This window comes from Hyperolius riggenbachi, chromosome 9 (genome assembly GCF_040937935.1).
Source record: "Hyperolius riggenbachi isolate aHypRig1 chromosome 9, aHypRig1.pri, whole genome shotgun sequence".
NCBI lineage: Eukaryota > Metazoa > Chordata > Amphibia > Anura > Hyperoliidae > Hyperolius > Hyperolius riggenbachi.
Genome location: NC_090654.1, coordinates 35,160,667 through 35,181,547, shown reverse-complemented (window position 1 = coordinate 35,181,547; position 20,881 = coordinate 35,160,667). Strand labels below are relative to the sequence as shown.

Sequence of the window (20,881 nt, the reverse complement as noted above, 5' to 3'; positions counted from 1 at the left end):
GCCTCAAACCTGATACAGTCAGTCATTGGGTGACTGAGGTCCAAATTCACTAAAGGGGTGGAGCCACAAACAGCCAATCAGATTTGTTAGATTAATTTCAGCCATTCTGTTATTGGCAGGGTTCTCAAACGTGACACAGTTGGCCACTGGGTGACTGGGACTAATATTCAGGAAAGTGGGTGGAGCCTACAGCAGCCAATCAAAATTCACCTTTTGATTTTGAAGGGAAATATTTACATTGCTGCCATTCATGCACTGTTAATGGCAGAGGCCTAAAATCTGCTACAGTCAGTCACTGGGAGACTGGGGTTTAAATTCTGAAGGGAGCGGGCCAAAAATAGCCAATCAGATTTGTTTAATTTCAATGGTAAAATGCAACTTATTGATGCCAAGGACCCTAAAGCTCATAAACTTGATCATTAAGTGACTGTATGTCAAGGTTAGAAATAGTGGGCGGAGCCAAAAACAACTAACTTTTTACATGGGAAAATGTAAACTGCAGCTTTTCTTACACTGTTAATGGCAGGGTTCTCAAACTTCACACAGTTGGTCACTGGGTGACTAGGATTAATATTCAGAAAAGTAGGTGGAGCCTACAAGAGCCAATCAAAATTCAACTATTAATTTTCAAGGGGAATATTGAAATTGCAGCCATTCTCACACATTCTCACAGAGGCCTCAAACCTGCTACAGTCGGTCGTTAAGTGTCTGGGGTTCAAATTCAGTAAAGGGGCGGAGCCAAAACCAGCCAGATTTCTTTGCTGGATAAACTGCTTCCATTAGCACAATTTTGATGCCAGGAACCCAAAAGCTCACAAACTTGATCATTGAGTGACTGTGTGTCCAGGTTACAAAAAGTGGGTGGAGTTAAAAACAGATTTTTCTGGGAAATTGTAAACTGCAGCCCTTCTTCACTGTTAATGGCAGGGTTCTCAAACTTAGCATAGCTGGTTACTGGGGGACTGGGATTAATATTCAGAAAAGTGGGTGGAGCCTAAAAATGCCAATCAAAAATCACATGTCACTTTTCAAGGAGAATATTAAAATTGCTGCCATTCTTGCACTGTTAATGGCACAAGCCTCAAACCTGGTACAGTTGGTCATTGGGTCACCGGGGTTCAAATTCAGAAAAGGGGACAGAGCCACAAACAGTGAATCAGATCTGTTTCATTTCATGGGAAAATACAAATTATTGATGCCAAGGACCCCAAAGCTCACAAACTTGGGCATTAAGTAGTGACTTTGTGTCCAGGTTACGAAAAGTGGGCGGAGCCAAAAACAAATTTCACTAGGAAAGTGTAAACTGCAGCCCTTCTTACACTGTTTATGGCAGGGTTCCCAAACTTTGCCCAGATGGTCACTGAGTGACTGAGATTAATATTCAGGGAAGTGGGTGGAGCCTATAATAGCCAATCAAAATTCACCTGTTGATTTTCAAGTGGAATATTTAAATTGCTGCCATCTTTACACTGTTAATAGCAGATTCCTCAAACCTGCTACAGTTGGTCATTGGGTGACTGGGGTTCAAATGCTGGAGAGGGGCAGAGCCACAAACAACCTATCTGATTTGTTTAATTTTTATGAGAATATACAAATTATTGATGCCAAGGACCCCAAAGCTCACAAACTTGGTCATTGAGTGTTTGTGCGTTAGGGTTAGAAAGTGGGTGGAGCCAACACCAGTCAAATACATACTCGGGCAACGCCGGGTCATCAGTGGGTGGAGACAAATATAAATTTCACTGGGAAAATGTAAACTGCAGCCATTCTTACACTGTTAATGGCAGGGTTTTTAAACTTTGCACAGTTGGTCACTGGGTGACTGGGATTAATATTCAGAAAAGTGGGTGGAGCCTACAAAAGTGAATCAAACTTCACCTATTGCTTTTCAAGGGAAATATTTAATTGCTACCATTCTTGAACTGTTAATAGCACAGGCCTCAAACCTGGTACAGTTTGTCATTGGGTGACTGGTGTTCAAATTTAGAAAAGGGTGTGGAGCCACAAACAGCCAATCAGATTTTTTTCATTTTAATGCAAATTGATACCAAAGACTGCAAAGCTCACAAACTTGGTCATTGAGTAATTGTTAGGGTTAGAAAAAGTGGGTGGAGCCAACACCACCCAAATACATACCCGGGCAACGCCGGGCAATCGGCTAGTAATGTAATAAAAAAAAGTGCTTCATTTTTACAATAAATTATGTATAAAAGGATTTAGTCAGTGTTTGCCCATTGTAAAATCTTTTAAATCCCTGATTTACATTCTGACATTTATCACATGGTGAAATTTTTACTGTTGGCAGGTGATGTAGCTGATGCATGTTTTTTTGGCAGTTGGAAACCGCTGTAAACAGCGATTTCCTACAATGCAGCAAGGTTCACAGACAGGAAACTGCCAAGAGTACATACTCAGAATTTCTTTGTGGGAGGGGTTTCACCACAATATCAGCCCCCTGGTGGTCTGTTTGTGAAAAGGAATAGATTTCTCATGTAAAAGGGGGTATCAGCTACTGATTGGGATAAAGTTCAATTCTTGGTCTGAGTTTCTCTTTAAGTCATTTAAGGAGAAATAAATTGTGAGTTAATAAATAAGGTGAGATAATTTAACAGAAAAGCTTTGTGAATCAGGCCCATTGTCTGCTAATCAGAAGCGACGGGCAACAACCAATGAATGATTTTGTTATTTATCAGCTGTTGAGGGATCAGATGTACCAGTGAATACAGATGGATCTGGGCATCTCGCACTGTATGACCCTGCAAATGACTGATGCTTACTGGGAAGTCACCAGGAGAGCCAATGGACTCGTATGCCTGCTGTGGGAAAACTTTAACCTATCAAACTAGAGATCAGTCGGAATTTTCATTAAATTTCATTAAATTTTCATAATTACATTGGTGGAAAAAGTCTGCTTATGTCATAAGCTTCTTTTAAAAAAACTTACATTACATTTCGTTAAGGTGGCTGGCAATACACAACCAAATCGTTTCATTATTCAATAATTGTAAAGAAAAATTGAAATAAATTCAATTGACAAATCTTGATGAATTTTATAAAAAAAATTCTATAAAATGACTTATTGGGCATGGTGGAAAGCACAGTTTTATAAATCTACAAAAATGATTGCTTAAAAATAGAAATTGAATGGTGTATGGCCACCTTAATATAGACCTGGACATCAGATTTAATTGGGATAACTTAGAAGAATGAGGGGATAAGGAATTTGCTTCCAAAAGTTGGACTGTTGGGATCCAGGTATGTTATTTACCTGTGGTTCTGGATGGGGAAGTGGTTGAGTATGGGTGACCCACATTCTGTGTGGAAACCCCAGAAACAGTAGTTGCAATAAGATGGTCTTTTAGTCAGTAAAAATACTCATGGAGAAATGCTGTTGTTCCTCAGAGGAGGGATCTGTAAGCAGAGGTGTGTTCATAGAGGGGAGGAGCCTGTAAGCAGAGGTGTGTTCATATAACAAACACTAATACTAACCAGTTTTGTATACTTGCTGTAAGGAGGGGGAGGTGGGAGGAGGCAGAGGAGCGTTCATAGTTCATAACTATATGTAACGATTGGTGTCAGCAAGCACAGATATTCTGATTATTGGTGATCTGCAGTATCACCAATAATACAGATGCTATACCTGATTATATGGTGATCTGCAGAATCACCAATAATGCAAGTATAGCGTGACACGATACAATCGTATGCAAGAAGGTGCTTGGTACCATAGAGTATCTCTATAGGGCACAGAGATACAACCTCCAGCAAGCTGGAACAGCAGACAACAATAATAATATACAGCGTAAATTCAAGTCTGTGGAAATATCCACCACATTGTAATTCCTCAGAGGTGTGGTTACCTCTGAATGGGAACCCTGTGTGTGAGATCCTTCAAAGGACTGAGTGGAGGAGTATCGGCCTCTAGCAGCAAGGGTTTGCTAGTGACGGTCATCTCAAAGAGGCAAGCCTCTGATAGAACCCTACAGTGGGAGACGTTGCACTGAAGGGAGAAAGGTCAGACAACAATGAGGTTCGGCAACAGATCAAACGGCAGCAGTACAGAAACGTGAGACAAGAGAATAGTCGGAAATAAAGCCAATAGTCGATAATGGTACGGGCTGGCGAAGTACAGAATCAGGAAGCAGAAGAGTTGTCAAGACAGGCACAGAATCATACACGATAAATCAAACAGAATAATATGTGTATATATTGGCGATAAACCAATATATAACACAATATCAGAGACAAGGCTGACTAGGTCTGAGTGCTGACACAGGGTATCGCAAACACAGACGAAGTGTGACTGAAAAGCACTTCCTTATATACTGCCTGGGAGAGAAGTCTCCACCCCAGGCAGCAACCAATCAGAGCAGGCTAAAATGTCAGCTTACCTCCAGGTCAGCTGACACGCTTTCTAAGAGTATAAAGGCGTGTCTGTCGTGCGCGCACGCCCCCTAGAGGCAAGATGGCAGAGCCCTGGTGAGCAGCATGCTGGTGAGTTTGGAGCAGAGTACTCGGACGGGTTTGCGCACCGGATGCGGACGAATTTACGCATCCCACGTTGGAAGGTCCGCTTGCCGGACTGGATGCGACCATATTTCCGCAATCCATCCGGCGTTGCAGATTTTTCGTTACACTATATCCGTACTTAGTTTTTTTTTTTATACTTCATGGCTCAGGTGTGAGTAACCCTGCAGGGTGGTGCAATCTCATCAGAGTTGTAGTTGCTAATTTAGCTTCCTTCCCTCTTGGGATTTTGTCTCATTTCCTCTCCGAGTCAGAGTGCCACCAAGAAAAACAACTTGGGATTTCTCCAACAGAGGATCAGGCAACAGTGAAGTCAATAAACAAAGCGATACATTTTAAGTTGTGCGATTATAACGTTTACTGTATATACTCGCGTATAAGCCTAGTTTTTCAGCACAAAAAATGTGCTGCAAAGTTACTCCCTTGGCTTATATGCGAGTCAGTTGAGCAGAATGGAAGGTGGAGCAGGTTTTGTTACTGGCAGAGGGGTGTAAGGGCCATGCTCTAGTGATCCTGCTCTCGCCAGCTGGCTCCCTGCTGTGTCTGTGCCCTGCATCCCCTGCAACATGGTGTGCAGAGTGCGCTGCTCAAGACTACCTGTGTCTTCTGGCTTGTGGAGCGGAGCGTGCAAACAACGTGTCAGCGGTGCAATGATCAGAGATTCTTCCTGTATGGCATTCGCTGTCTCATCTCTATGACCCCATCTAGTGGCAATCTGAGACACAACTGTCATCTTTGTGGTACATCTGGCTATGGGGAGGGGTGCTGACTTGTACTGGGGGCACATCTGGCTACTGTGGAGGGGGCTATACTGGGGATGGGGCTTATGCGCTTTTTCGTGGTTTCTGAGGGAAAAATGTGTATCTCGGCTTATACACGGATTGGCTTATATGTGAGTACATACAGTACTGCATGTGTTATAAGAGGAAATATTGGACATAGACAGTAATAAAAACCTAAAAGAGGGTCTAAGACCTCCTTACTGTAAGCTGCTACCTCAGTATAAGATGTATCTCTGTGCTTATACTAAGAGTTAGGGCTCGTTCACATCTACCTAACGCAGATGGCCGTGCGATTCGAACGCAGCGCATCCGATCGCATGCCATCTGCGCTGCTGATCCCATCCATTGACAGTGTTGGGATCAGCTCTCCGCTTCCGGGCAAAATGCAGGCAGCATTATGCAAGCGCTTCCCAGCGCATCGTACTGCTGCGCAGCGCAGTAGATGTGAACGGTAGAAGGGCAGTCTATGCCCTTCTGCCGTTCCGGCGGTATGCATGGTGTCAGCTTAAAAGTGCCCTAGATGTGAACGAGGCCTAACAAAACTAGCAGTGCTGATCCATGTTTAAAACAAAGTGCTTCCAAAAAAGTTCCCTCCTTTCTTTAAGGAAAAATGGCCTCGCTGACTCAGTTGTCTTTCTTTGGCTGGATGTTTTGGTTCTGAAGCCCAGCAATGTCCACATCTTGCTTTACCCATCTCTCATGGTCTCACCATGGTCCATATGCCATTAACTTTTTTCACCTCAGGCCTGGAACCCACTAGAAAGGTTTTTTGAGCGTTTAGGGAGCGCTTACAATTGCTAGCGATTTCCCTAAACGCTCCGCCAATGTAAATGGATGGGACAGATTCCACTAGAGCGATTGCGATTAAGGAAGTCGCAATCGCAGGACATGCAGCATTTTGGGAGCGTTTCCATCCTAATGTATTGTATAGGAGCAGGGAAATCACTCCCAAGATCGCTTGCAAAACACTATCACAAATTGCTAGCGATTGCAATAGCGTTTTGCGCTTTTTAGTGGGTTCCTGGCCTTAGTTTTCTCCTAAGTGATATTTTCACAACTTGTCAATAAAATACTTTTTAAATCACCAGCAAGCAAGAAAATACTTAAAGGAATACTTAAGTCAGCAAAAAAAAAATGACTTCTACTCACCCTGGGCTCTCCTCAGCCCCCTGCAGCTGAACGGTGCCCTCGCCGTGTCCCTCCAATGCGCCTGGACTCGGCCACTTCCGGTTTGGCCGTCACCGGCCGACAGGCTGGGAACGCGGCTGATTATCTGCGTCCCCGGCCGCAATAGCATTATAGAGGGCGCTATTGCGGCCGGGCACGCGGCTAATCAGCTGCGTTCCCAGCCTGTCGGCCGGTGACGGCCAAACCGGAAGTGCCCGCCGGCGAGTCCAGGCGCATCGGAGGGACACGGTGAGGGCACGGTTCAGCTGCAGGGGGCTGAGGAGAGCCCCGGGTGAGTAAAAGTCATTTTTTTAGATGACTTAAGTATTCCTTTAAAATGATTTTGAGGGCTTGTTCAAACCTAGTGCATTTTGCGGTTTTTTTTTTTTGTTTTTGTTTTTTTAGCACCGGCGATTTTTAAAAACGCCCTGAAATCGCTAGTGCAATGATTCCTTATGGGATAGTTCATATCAGCGCATTTTGTCTGCTTTCCGCTCAGCAAAGCGCTGCATGTACCATTTTCGGGGTGATTTTGCTACAATGGAAGGCATAGGAAAACCGCAAAACGCTCACAAATCGCTTTATCCGGCGTTTGCGCTTTTATGAATAAATACATTGTATTTATTTATTTCCGGGTGAAAAAGTTCACTTCCTGACTTACGTCAGGAAGTGAAAATACGGAATCGCTCTGCAAAAGCGCTTACAAAAGCGCTTTGTACAAAATCGTAGCGCACAGTGGAGTGCTGGGAGGGAGGAAAAAAGGTGCAAAAAAAAATCAAAAAACGCTGGTGTCATTGATTTCGATTTTATATGTGAACAAAGCCTGACAGTACTTTTTCACTTACTTTTTGGTACTTTTGTCAATTGCAAAGTGCTGAAAAATTATTTTAAATACAAGATGAAAAATAATCTAGGAGAGAACTGAGGAGAAATGAATTGCATATGGGCCCATAGCTCTTAGCCCAGGCCACACTCCGCCTTCTTGGCCATGCGGTGACAACATTACCTGCACTGTACACCAACTCTACAGTCAGGCGAATGTCACATGGGGAGCGAGATAATACAGCAGAGGAGTCATTAGTCAAATTCTGATCTCACTATTGTGACTTGCCAGGACTCAGCAATGCGGAGGTGGCAAGGCTGTACGCCATACTGCCTTAAAGTGGACCTGAACTCTTGCACAGGACATAAGGAAAACAGAGAGAAATGCACTAATCCCCCCCTCATCTGTGTAATTTGATCTCTCAGCTGTCTCAGCACAGGAATCTTGGCTGCCTCAGCAGAGCAGCTAATTTGTGAACACATGATGTTAACCCTATGTCTGCTTCCCTGAAAGCAGGAAGTAGACACACTGCAGATTTATTGCAGGATTTGTATTAGCTGTAACAAAGAAATGTTTTTCTTTAAAGGTCACTATGCTGTTGTTTATCTCTTACAGCAGAGAGGAAGTTCTCAGTTCAGGTCCACTTTAATGCCAGGTGAATTGGGGGGAGTTTTAGGCTTGGGCACGTGGATGGCTGCAGAGGATTTTCTTGTACAGTGTATAAGGCCCCTTTTGGTCAGGAAGCTGCCGGCGTGCCATTGGCTGCATGCTTGTTCCAGGCATGACTCCACTGGCTGCATGCTTGTTCTAGGCATGGCGCAGCTGGCTGCATGCTTGTTCCAGGTGTGACTCCACTGGCTGCATGCTTGTTCCAGGTGTGACTCCACTGGGTGCATGCTTGTTCCAGGTGTGACTCCACTGGGTGCATGCTTGTTCCAGGTGTGACTCCATTGACTGCATGCTTGTTCCAGGCATGACTCCACTGGCTGCATGCTTGTTCCAGATGTGACTCCACTAGCTGCATGCTTGTTCCAGGTGTGACTCCACTGGCTGCATGCTTGTTCCAGGTGTGACTCCACTGGGTGCATGCTTGTTCCAGGTGTGACTCCACTGGGTGCATGCTTTTTCCAGGTGTGACTCCATTGACTGCATGTTTGTTCCAGGTATGACTCCACTGGATGCTCGCTGGTTCCAGGTGTGACTGCACTGGGTCCATGCTTGCGCCAGCTGTGACACCACTTGCCATGTGCTTGTTCCAGACATGACTCCACTGGGTGCATGCTTGTTCCAGGCGTGATTCCACTGGCTGCGTGCTTGTTCCAGGTGTTACTCCACTGGCTGCATGCTTGTTCCGGGCATTACTCCACTGGCTGCATGCTTGTTCCAGGCATGACTCCACTGGCTGCATGCTTGTTCCTGGTGTGTCTCCACTGGCTGCGTGCTTGTTCCTGGCATTGCTCCACTGGCTGCATGCTTGTTCCAGGTGTGACTCCACTGGCTGCATGCTTGTTCCAGGTGTGACTCCACTGGGTGCATGCTTGTTCCAGGTGTGACTCCACTGGGTGCATGCTTGTTCCAGGTGTGACTCCATTGACTGCATGCTTGTTCCAGGCATGACTCCACTGGCTGCATGCTTGTTCCAGATGTGACTCCACTAGCTGCATGCTTGTTCCAGGTGTGACTCCACTGGCTGCATGCTTGTTCCAGGTGTGACTCCACTGGGTGCATGCTTGTTCCAGGTGTGACTCCACTGGGTGCATGCTTTTTCCAGGTGTGACTCCATTGACTGCATGTTTGTTCCAGGTATGACTCCACTGGATGCTCGCTGGTTCCAGGTGTGACTGCACTGGGTCCATGCTTGCGCCAGCTGTGACACCACTTGCCATGTGCTTGTTCCAGACATGACTCCACTGGGTGCATGCTTGTTCCAGGCGTGATTCCACTGGCTGCGTGCTTGTTCCAGGTGTTACTCCACTGGCTGCATGCTTGTTCCGGGCATTACTTCACTGGCTGCATGCTTGTTCCAGGCATGACTCCACTGGCTGCATGCTTGTTCCTGGTGTGTCTCCACTGGCTGCGTGCTTGTTCCTGGCATTGCTCCACTGGCTGCATGCTTGTTCCAGGTGTGACTCCACTGGCTGCATGCTTGTTCCAGGCGTGACTCCACTGGCTGCGTGCTTGTTCCTGGTGTTGCTCCACTGGCTGCATGCTTGTTCCAGGCGTAACTCCACTGGCTGCATGTTTGTTCCTGGTGTGACTCCACTGGCTGCATGCTTGTTCCAGGCATGACTCCACTCCACTGGCTGCAAGCTTGTTCCTGGCATTGCTCCACTGGCTGCATGCTTGTTCCAGGCGTGACTCCACTGGCTGCATGCTTGTTCCAGGCGTAACTCCACTGGCTGCATGCTTGTTACAGGCGTGACTCCACTGGCTGCATGCTTGTTGCTGGTGTGTCTCCACTGGCTGCGTGCTTGTTCCTGGCGTTGCTCCACTGGCTGCATGCTTGTTCCAGGCGTAACTCCACTGGCTGCATGTTTGTTCCTGGTGTGACTCCACTGGCTGCGTGCTTGTTCCAGGCATGACTCCACTGGCTGTATGCTTGTTCCTGGTGTGACTCCACTGGCTGCATGCTTGTTCCTGATGTGACTCCACTGGCTGCATGCTTGTTCCAGGCGTGACTCCGCTGGCTGCGTGCTTGTTCCTGGTGTGACTCCACTGACAGCATGCTTGTTCCAGGCGTGACTCCACTGGCTGCATGCTTGTTGCTGGTGTGTCTCCACTGGCTGCGTGCTTGTTCCTGGCGTTGCTCCACTGGCTGCATGCTTGTTCCAGGCGTAACTCCACTGGCTGCATGTTTGTTCCTGGTGTGACTCCACTGGCTGCGTGCTTGTTCCAGGCATGACTCCACTGGCTGCATGCTTGTTCCTGGTGTGACTCCACTGGCTGCATGCTTGTTCCTGATGTGACTCCACTGGCTGCATGCTTGTTCCAGGCGTGACTCCGCTGGCTGCGTGCTTGTTCCTGGCGTTGCTCCACTAGCTCCATGCTTGTTCCTGGCTTGACTCCACTGCCTGCATGCTTGTTCCCTCTGTGACTTGCTGCATGCTTGCTGTGACACCCCTGGCTGTGTACTTGTTCCAAGCAAACCCTTTTTTTACTCATTTACTATTCAGTTGCTCTTATAAATACCTAAATACTTTTTAGCAGGATCAAAGCTCAGAAAACTGCCATAACATTCTTAAACATTTACATTAAAGGACACCTGAGGCAAAAATAAACAAATGAAATAAACAATTGTATCTATCCTCCTTCTCCTAAAAATGACTTTTTAAGATATTCCACAGTTTTATTTTAGGTTTAAATCTACTTTTTAAGTTTTAACTGTTTTATTGTTTTTGCTCAATGACACATTCATTGAAGTATGCCAGAGCTAAAATCTATGAACTATTCAGCCTTTTTATCTCTTTCCTGCTCTCAGAAGCTATTTTCTGCTAGGAAGGTGTTTTATAGTTGGAATTTCTTATCAGTGAGGGTCACACTGTAGTCACTTCCTGTCTGAGTCAGGACTGAGTCAGCCACTTACATACCTGATATTTAACTCTTTCAGGCAGAGAAAGAAAAAAAGGAACACAGCATAGTTATGTGTGTGCTAGGCACTGTACATACCCATGTCTATCTCATCATGTCACATGTCACCTCGGGTATCCTTTAACTTATTGCACTGTATTATGCAGTATCTGACCACACCACACTGAAATGCCATATTATCTCTGATTCTGACTCATATGCTCAGTTGAAGCTTCTGCACCAGATATGAGATGTTAGAAGGAATGGCTTCCTCCAGAGGTCTTGCTTTTGGGGCATCTCTGCCCATCCAGCCCACCCATCTGGGTCTCCATGCTCCGGTGGCGGTGACGCCGGCTCGGCTCTGGGATGGTGAGCGCAGGCACACCGGGAAGAAGAAAGAGTGGTAGGGCAGGCGCGGTAGCGGCGTGCATTTCCATTGCGGGTTCATTGGTTCGATGGAGGGCGGGTTTATGGTGCCAGAACATCTGTTCCTATAGGCTTCAGCGATGTATATCCAGCCTCAGGTGAAGTCTTTTTTTTGCAGCAACCTTGTACTGCTGGCAGTCTCCCAAAAAAAGTAAGGAGTCTTGCCTCTCTAAAGGCTCATACACACATCAGACTATAGTCTTTGGAAAATGAAAGATCACAGACCAATCTTACCACCCTTCATGTAGTATGAGAGCCATACTCTACACAGTCTTTTCTATGGAGCTGAACTCCCCATCAGACAGAAATCTTTGCAAGATGCTGCACACACAGATGCTGTACAGACACAAAAAATCTGTTCCTGCACAAGATCCATTCCTGCAATATGCATTCATAGTCTATGAGATCTGCAGATCATCATACACACCTTGTTTAACAGACATTCATCTGCAGATCAGATCCACCAAGATGGATCTTCAGATCTGCAGATGATTGTCTGATCTGCAGATGAATGTCTGTTAAAAAAAGGTGTGTATGATGATCTGCAGATATCATAGACTATGAATGCATTTTGCAGGAACAGATCTGTTGCAGATACTGATCTGTTGTATGTGTACAGCATCTTTGTGTGCAGCATCTTGCAAAGATTTTTTTCTGATGGGGAGTTCAGCTCCATAGAATAGACTGTTAGGTATGGCTCTCATACTACATGGAAGGGGGTAAAATTGGTCTGTGATCTTTCATTTTCAAAAGACTATGGTCTGATGTGTGTATGTGGCCTAAGCACATGCCTGCTTCGCCTATTTCTATAAGCAGCCCTGGTAGTAGATTAGTAATTGTGTGATTTAATCTGTGGGCCCCACACCAGTAGATCTCTGTACAGTTCCTACAGTTGTTGATCTATTGACCTTGTGCAATGACAGAGATACCTGGCGGCAGGGCTGCGGAGTCAGTTCAATTATCATCCGACTCCTCAGTTTATGAAACTACCGACTCCAGGTACCCAAAATTGCTCCGACTCCTCGACTCCACAGCCCTGCCTGTCAGAGGGTCACTCACTAAAGGTATCCATACATCTAGCGATGATGGGCAGATTCAACCAAGAGTCAAATCTCTGATCGAAAATGAATAGAGAGAGATCTGTCGGCTGCCCATACACCACAGGCCAATTCACGATCGATTTCATGCTGATTTCATTTCTGCCTTGTGGCACCACATCCACCGCCTCGCCGGCCTGTCGCTGTGCCCCCTAAAGTCAAAGGTGCCCTTTACCTGTCCATGTCAGGTGCTGGTTCCAGGCTCTGTCCGCAGTCCGCATACACACACCCCACATGGTTGCCGGCGTACACGGGGGCGTGTGTGATGTCACACGTGCCCATGTTACTCTGGTAACCACTTGGGGCACATGTATAGGCGGAGCCAGCGCCTGACACGGACAGATAAATTGCTCCGGGGACATTTGCAATTAGGGAGGACAGTGCCGGGGTTTCATCGTGTTCGTTGCTAGTCCCGATATCGCTTGTTGTTACCGCCACCCACCTGATCGATCACAACAGCCCAACATCTTGCAGTGTGTCCAATCGACATGCTCGGCCTGAAATTGGTTGCAACATCTGTCAGGCATGCACGTGGCACCGATTTTCTTCCAGTTTGATCATAATTACAGAACCGGATGGTCGATCGGCCGCCAGATCAATAGATGTATGGCCACCTTAATTTTTTGATCCATACAATTGTCTGAAAGGAATAAGCGACAGCTGAATGGCTGAATGTGTGTGGCTGGCTATGGACGAGGATAGACATAATTCTTATCATACAGAGACGCAGATACTCAAGTGGTCCTCTTGTTTGTACTTTCTTCCAGATGAATCGACCAATCCAGGTGAAGCCAGCAGACAGTGAGAGCCGAGGAGGTAGGTGGACTAAACTCTGCACAATCACAATACCGTTTGCTGTTTTATCTGTTGTTATTGTTTCCAATCTTCACATGGCTCCCTACTCCAAAATGTACCTTTACGCCGGGTACACACCATGCAATTTCCCGTCAGAACGACGGGTCGAACCGATAATTCTCTATATGCCCGATCTGCCCCCGATTGATAACTTAATCCATTTTCAGATCATTACTGCACAAAATCAATCCCATTATCGATCGGGAGCAGATCGGACATGTTGGAAATGATCAGTTTCGACCCATCGATTTAACAGGAAATTGCATGGTGTGTACCTAGCTTTAACATAAATATACATTAATCATTTTAACCTTTTAGCAGCCAATTTATTTAGCAAATTCTCCAGGCCAATTTATTTTAGCACATTTATTTATATCTTATTTTTTTACATTTCCCTGCTTCCAATTAGTACTGCTGTAATGTGTATTTATGGCCACTTGTCCCTAGGGGGTGGTGTGAGACAGTAACAGAGGACTTCTGCTTTCAGTTTCTATATTGTCTGCTAGTAGAGAGAGATCAAAGGATTCCAAGAATTTACAGCACGAGTTCTGCCAACTGAGGTCAAAAGCAGTGCACTTATTGCAAACAAGATAACTCTATTGACACTGCTAATGGGATAAAGGGTCACTCCACCCAAAAGTGATATTTTATCATCAGTTTAAAATGTCATTCTTCCCTGCTTTTTAGTGCTTTTGGTTGCTCCAGGCTGAAATCTGCTTTTATAGGGCCAAACTGGGCAGCTGCCCAGGGCCCTAATCTCCTTAGGGACCCCACAAGTCAGGAACTGTGGGGGTCACAAGTTTACTGTCAGTACAGTAGGAATATGTAAGGGCCCCCAGCTTCATTTTTGCTCAGGGCCTCGTTATTCCTAGAACCAGTCTTGCCCCCACCATAGTATCTTTGTTCCGTCTAGCCTGGCAGCGTTCCGGCAGGGGGAGGGGGGTCCGCCTTAATGGCTGCAGCAAAAATGTAGAGCTGGGAACTCAAGGACACAAAGATTACCCGTCTCTGCAAGAGACAGATGAAAGCATTGGGTGCTTTATCTCTCCAGCAACCATCAAACACTGAATGATCATTTCTGGGTGGTGTGACATCTAATATTCATCGTTACTCAATGTTCCCAATCAGTCCCCCATGTTGTGGTGTACAAGGAAGGCATTAGAGAGTGTCAGGGGGGGAGGGGTGCTCTGCACAGGGATGCAGGACTAGCAATGACATATTAAAGGGAACCCGAGGTGAGAGGGATATGGAAGCTAACATGTTTATTTCCTTTTAAACAATGCAGATTTCCTGGCTGCCCTGCTGATCCTCTGCCTCTAATACTTTTAGGCCTTGTTCACATCATAAATCTCAATCGCTGGCGCCAGCGTTTTGTGATTTTGTGCATAATTCGTTTTGCACCTCCAGGCGCTTACCTGCACGTTGTGATTTTGCATATGATGCATATGCAGATCAGGTGGCTGAAGGCTTGTTTCACGTGTGTGAATTAGGACACTACTAATAGGGATTTCTAGCCAATGTGATGCAAATAGTTCTGAGTTGACGCACAATTATGCAAATTATATTTTCAAATTTATGCATCTAAAAATGGAGAAACAACAAATTGGTGGGATTTTATTGGTCCATTTCCAAGCTGCATAAATTTGCATACATAATATTTACATAATCTTGCATTAACTTGGAATTATTTGCATCTCATTGACCATCCCTAATGACCAATGCCAGAATGATCAGCAAAAGGAAAAAAAAATGGTACTTTTCTGTTAGCCGGGTGCATTCACTAGGTGGCGATAAAACTCCACCAGAATTACATCTTTCCCTACTATCCATGGCGCCCTGGAGGGGGAATAGTAGTAATTAACGCCACCTAGTTAATGCGCCCGGCTAACGGAAAAGTACCAAAAAATATAGCAGCCACTGTATCTCTATCAGTTAAAGAGAAACTTTAACCCAGGATTGAACTTCCATTGATTCCAATCAGTAGCTGGAGAAATATTTTTCTTTTCTCAAACGGATCATCAGGGGGCGCTGTATAGCTGATATTGTGGTAAACCCCTCCCACAGGCCATATTTACACTTGAGCCTTTTGCCGGCGATTTCGGCAAAACGCTCAAGCGCTAGCGCTTTTGAAAGCGCTAGTGTGATAAAACCCTATGGGCGATTTACGCAAATCGCCTAAAATTACGAAACGCAAACGCATAGCCTGCATTATTTTCAGGCGATTTCCCGGCGATCGCGTTGCAGTGCTATAGAAGTGCTAAATGCGATCGCGAAGAAATCGCTGCACTGTCCAGTGATTTTTCCACGTAAAATCTCAGAAAGATCACTCCCGCAAAACGCCGGCGTTTTGCGCTTCTAAGTGTGAATGGGGCCACAGTGTGATGTCTCGAATATGCTCCTGACAGTTTGCGGTTTGTGAACCTTGTTGCATTGCGGGAAATAATGGCTTTTTTCATCTGCCAAGCAAGCAAGATCTCCCTCTGTACATAGAACTCTCAGTAACGAACATTCAGGACAGATCACCTGGCAGAACTAAAGATGTCACCACCAGTGATACAATTACAGAATGTAAATCAGGGAGAGGAAAGATTTTAGAATGCGCAAACACTGACTAAATAGTCTATAAATTAATATTGTAAAACATAAGAAATGTTATTGATTTTGTCATTTTCACTACAGTGCATAAGGAGAAAGGCAACATAAGATCTCTGGCCTAGATGGGCATAAAGTATAATTGTGGTCCTAAATGTTTCTCTAAGCATCTGCCCTTTCAGAGGTCTGAAATCAGTACAGTAGTTCAATGTGGATAAGATTTCCATTCTGCTTTCTTTCCCTTGTCTCTCCCCCCCCCCCCCTTCCCCACCCATTACACAGCAACACCCTCACCCTTCCCTTAGCTGTACAGTAACCTCCTTTCTCCATCATCTAGAAGACCGCAAGCTTTTTGTCGGGATGCTGGGCAAGCAGCAGACTGATGAAGACGTGCGCAGGATGTTTGAGCCTTTTGGGAATATTGACGAGTGTACGGTTCTGCGGGGGCCTGATGGGACCAGCAAAGGTAGATATAAGCCTGAGACTGATTATCTTCTCACTGCTTCCGTGGCTGTAGATTGAATTTAGACAGCGACTTCATAGATAGAAAGGATCGGATGTATTCTGGTGACTCACCTACCACTGCTACCCTGCAAAGAGGGGGACAGCACTATTCACACCTTAAAGATTTATAGACTGCATAACACGGCCCACAGCCCTGCCCTCCACCATACAGACACGCCCACAGCCCTGCCCCCCATCACACACACGGCCCTGCCTCTCCACCACACATGCCCATGGCCCTGCTCCCCCATTACACACACACACACGGCCCTGCTCCCCCGCCACACACCCATGGCCCTGCTCCCTCCACACACATCCACGGCCCTGCTCCCCCACCACACACACATGCCCATGGCCCCTACCCTCCCACCACACAAACGCCCACAGCCCTGCTCCCCCACCACACACACGCCCACGCCCCTGCTCCCCCATTACACACCCCCACGGCCCTGCTCCCCCGCCACACACCTATGGCCCTGCCCCTCACCACCAGTGTTGCCAACTCATCCCTTTTACATACTGACACTTAGGAATTGTACATGTCTTGTTGCTAGTTAGAGGCAGTTTAGGCACTGATTATGTGTGAGAAGCCCCAGAACCTGTATAACTTAGATGTGTCAGTATTTAAAGGGATGAGTTGGCAACACCGCCCACCCCACATGTCCACGGCCCTGCTCCCCCACCACACACACATGCCCATGGCCCCTACCCCCCACCACACACACGCACACGGCCCTGCTCCCCCACCACACACACATGCCCATGGCCCCTACCCCCCACCACACACACGCACACGGCCCTGCTCCCCCACCACACACATGTCCACGGCCCTGCTCCCCCACCACACACACGCGCACACCCCAGCCCCCCCACCACACACACGCCCTTGGCCCTGCACCCCCACCACGCCCATGACCCTGCACCCCCCACCACACACAGGCCCACCGCCCTGCCCCCCCCCCCCCCCCCCCCCCCACCACCAGGAATTGCAGATTGTATTGAATCAAGTGTCTAATCTACCTAAAATCTCAAATAGTGTTTGCCTACCCTAGCAGTCACTTAGCTATGAGTTTTGAGTGGAGTAGTGATGTAATCATGTAGACCCTAACTCCCGCCCCACATCTTTCCCAGCCCCTAGTTGGCCTATCATAGTAATCCTAGGTGGTGCAGTGCAGCCATTTTGTGCCAGTATTGTGATGACTGTGTTGTGATGCAGTGGCGCCCCTGTGTCGTGTAGTAATGTGGTGTCTCCCGCGCTTAGGTTGTGCATTTGTGAAGTTTCAGACACATTCGGAGGCGCAAGCGGCCATCAACGCGCTTCATGGGAGTCGGACACTTCCGGTAAGACCAGATGCAACTTCGCTATCCCTCGGCATTGTGGGAGTCCTGTGTGTCTTGCGTGGTGGCAGCTATGGTCTTTCAGCAGCATTATCCTCCTGCAGGAAGGTCATGTGACTGGACAGCACCAGTCCCATGGTTCCAGTAATATGGGATTATGGGAAAGAGTCCAGAGGTGGCAGCACTAATGGTTCCGCAGCTTTATCCAGAGTTAGGCAAAAAATGCCTTTGTAAATTTTGGGTGCACCAGACGCTGGTGCTCAGGGAGTAATTTTGGTACCGGCAATACACGGCTCCCAAATTACGATAAAAACAATAGCAATAGCTGGCAGCCAAATTACGTTTTACCCCACAGTCCATGGAGGCCTGGAGGGGGAATAGTGGAGGGGGAATAGTAATTACAAGAACAAGGGGGTTGATTCACTAAACCGTGCTAACTCATAGCATGGCCACGCTAGCGTTTTGCGCACGCAAACGCGAATTTTTGCATGCAAAAATACACGTTAGCATGTGAAAATTCACGATTGCGCACAAAAACGTTAGCACGTTATAACGCACGCAAAACGCTGGCACGGCCGTGCTATGAATTAGCATGGTTTAGTAAATCAACCCCAAGGTGAGCAGTTTTTCATACGGCTAGTGCACTAAAATAGGTGTAGGCCCCGGCATGCTGAACAAGGTCACTATCTATCTGTGACGATCTAAATGTACTAGATGAACAGTGACTGTGAAACACCCAAAAGACCCTACATGTTTCACCCTTTAAAGGGGGTTTTGTCAGGAGAGGAGGAAAAAGTGAAGACGTGGAAGATGCTAAAGTAGAGAGTGCTAAATCACTATTGTGCCAAGCAAACGAACGTGGATCATAGTAATATCCAGAGAACATCATAGCGCTACTCACATCTGCCTGCCGGACTCCAAATGACTTCTCCCTCCAAGTTGCTATTACTCGGAGGGGGAATAGTATTTAACTTCATCCGGTATTTTAGCGGCAGCAGGGTGAGCCATCATTAAGCTTACCTTCCTGCGCCCAACAGGCTGAGCGCCAGGATAATATGTACTGGGCACCTAGATAGTGCCTGAATCAGCTCACTGTTTGCTGCATCACAGGTAGACAGCCTTCAATATCCATTATTAATGGTTACTTTCATCCCATTGCTGCTTACAGGTTTAGAATATCGGGCAAAGTCTAAATAATTTCTGTATGCCATTTATACATAGACCCCCTGCACAGTAATGTCCTGCTGAATTGAAAGTAGTACAGTGTGTGGAGTGGATTGTGGAAGTAGTACTGTGCATTGTGTAGACTGTGGAAGTGGTAACATGTACTGTATCTAATGGAAGCTGTAATGTGAAATTGTAAGGTGCATTGCTTATCATGGAAGTAGTACTGTGCATTGTGTAGACTGTGGAATGGTAATGTGCATTGCAGAATATGGAAGTAGTACTGTGCATTGTGTAGATAGTGGAAGTGATAACATGTGCTTTACTGTGGAATGACCATGTGCATTGTAGAATATGGAAGTAGTACTGTGCATTGTGTAGACTGTGGAATGCTAATGTGCATTGTGCAATATGGAAGTGGTACTGTGCATTATGTAGACTGTGGAATGCTAATGTGCATCGTAGAATATGGAAGTGGTACTGTGCATTATGTAGACTGTGGAAGTGGTAACATGTGTTGTACTGTGGAATGGTACTGTGCATTATGTAGATTGTGGAATGCTAATGTGCATTGTAGAATGTGGAAGTAGTACTGTGCATTGTGTAGACTGTGGAATGGTAATGTGCATTGTAAAATATGGAAGTGGTGCTGTGCACTGTGTAGACTGTGGAAGTGGTAACATGTGTTGTACTGTGGAATGGTACTGTGCATTATGTAGACTGTGGAATGCTAATGTGCATTGTAGAATGTGGAAGTAGTACTGTGCATTGTGTAGACTGTGGAATGGTAATGTGCATTGTAAAATATGGAAGTGGTGCTGTGCACTGTGTAGACTGTGGAAGTGGTAACATGTGCTGTACTGTGGAATGGTAATGTGCATTGTAGAATGTGGAAGTAGTACTGTGCACTGTGTGGGGTGTGGAAGTGGGAATGACATTATGCTGAATTGTCCCATTCATGTAACGCTTTCTGTCTGCAGGGCGCCTCCTCCAGTCTGGTTGTAAAATTTGCAGACACAGAGAAGGAGCGGGGACTGCGCCGGATGCAGCAAGTTGCCAATCAGCTCGGAATGTTCAGTCCCATCGCCCTCCAGTTTGGAGCGTACAGCGCGTACACACAGGCAGTAAGTGATCAGGTGAATTCAATGCGCTCCTTCTATACAATTATCTATGTTCCACTGTGACTGCATGACATCACCGATTAGCTGTGACATCATTATCATCACCATGGTTACTAGGACTTTGCATGATTCTGTTATTCCACAATTAGGTTGAGAAAATCTTTGCGTTCTTTGTCTCACCGTCCCCCCGACGATGGGAATCCCTCCCTGACCTCACAAAAAGCAATGACATTTCCAGCCTTTCACTGTCTCTTAGTAGCAATAATTATGGGTCATATTAAATAGAAGAAACTCATCTGCTGTCGCTTTTTTTAAATGATGTTATTGATTTTACAATTACTGCCTCGTGGGATAAATCATCCCACATCTTCACCCCTCGTACCATAAAACACAACAGTTCTTGGGAAGAACCCATCCTTATTCCAAAACTCAAAGCGGACCTGAACTCAGAACTTCCTCTCTGCTGTAAAAGATACGCAACAGCATAATGACCTTTACAGAAGAAACATTTCTTTGTTACATGTGATACAAATCCTGCAATAAATCTAGAGTGTGTCTACTTCCTGCTTTCATAGAAGCAGATATAGGGTTAACATCCGGTGTTTACAAATTAGTTGCTCTGCCATGGCAGAGGAGTTCCCTGAGCTGACCCAGCTGAAGCATCAAATTACAGTCCCCGATGAGGGGGAAGTTAGACAGGCTAAACTCTCTAATTACATACAGGTTATTTTGTCCTGTGCAAGAGTTCAGGTCCTTTTTGACCACATGGACTATAAAGAACTCTTTCCTAGTTTGATATACTGGGACTCAGTCACCTTCCAAATGAAAAAAAAAACACATAAAAAATACGGCAAGTTAAAGGTGAGGGATACTCGCAACAAAGATAGATGCCAATTCAAGTTATAGGCAACAGGGCAC

General features: G+C 46.1%; 1 protein-coding gene across 5 annotated transcripts in view; it reads left to right on the top strand.

The window, feature by feature from the left end:
- Window positions 1-20,881, top strand: part of LOC137532215 (CUGBP Elav-like family member 3-A) — an 84,617-nt gene that overhangs the window by 37,590 nt on the left and 26,146 nt on the right. For 3 of the 5 annotated variants that reach the window (XM_068252464.1, XM_068252463.1, XM_068252462.1), the window contains exons 3-6: window positions 13,157-13,205; window positions 16,174-16,302; window positions 17,602-17,681; window positions 19,823-19,978. In XM_068252464.1, coding sequence (XP_068108565.1) covers window positions 13,157-13,205; window positions 16,174-16,302; window positions 17,602-17,681; window positions 19,823-19,978 — 414 coding nt within the window. The remainder of the gene's footprint in view (window positions 1-13,156; window positions 13,206-16,173; window positions 16,303-17,601; window positions 17,682-19,822; window positions 19,979-20,881) is intronic. The other 2 variants (XM_068252466.1, XM_068252465.1) reach the window with 1 other exon arrangement.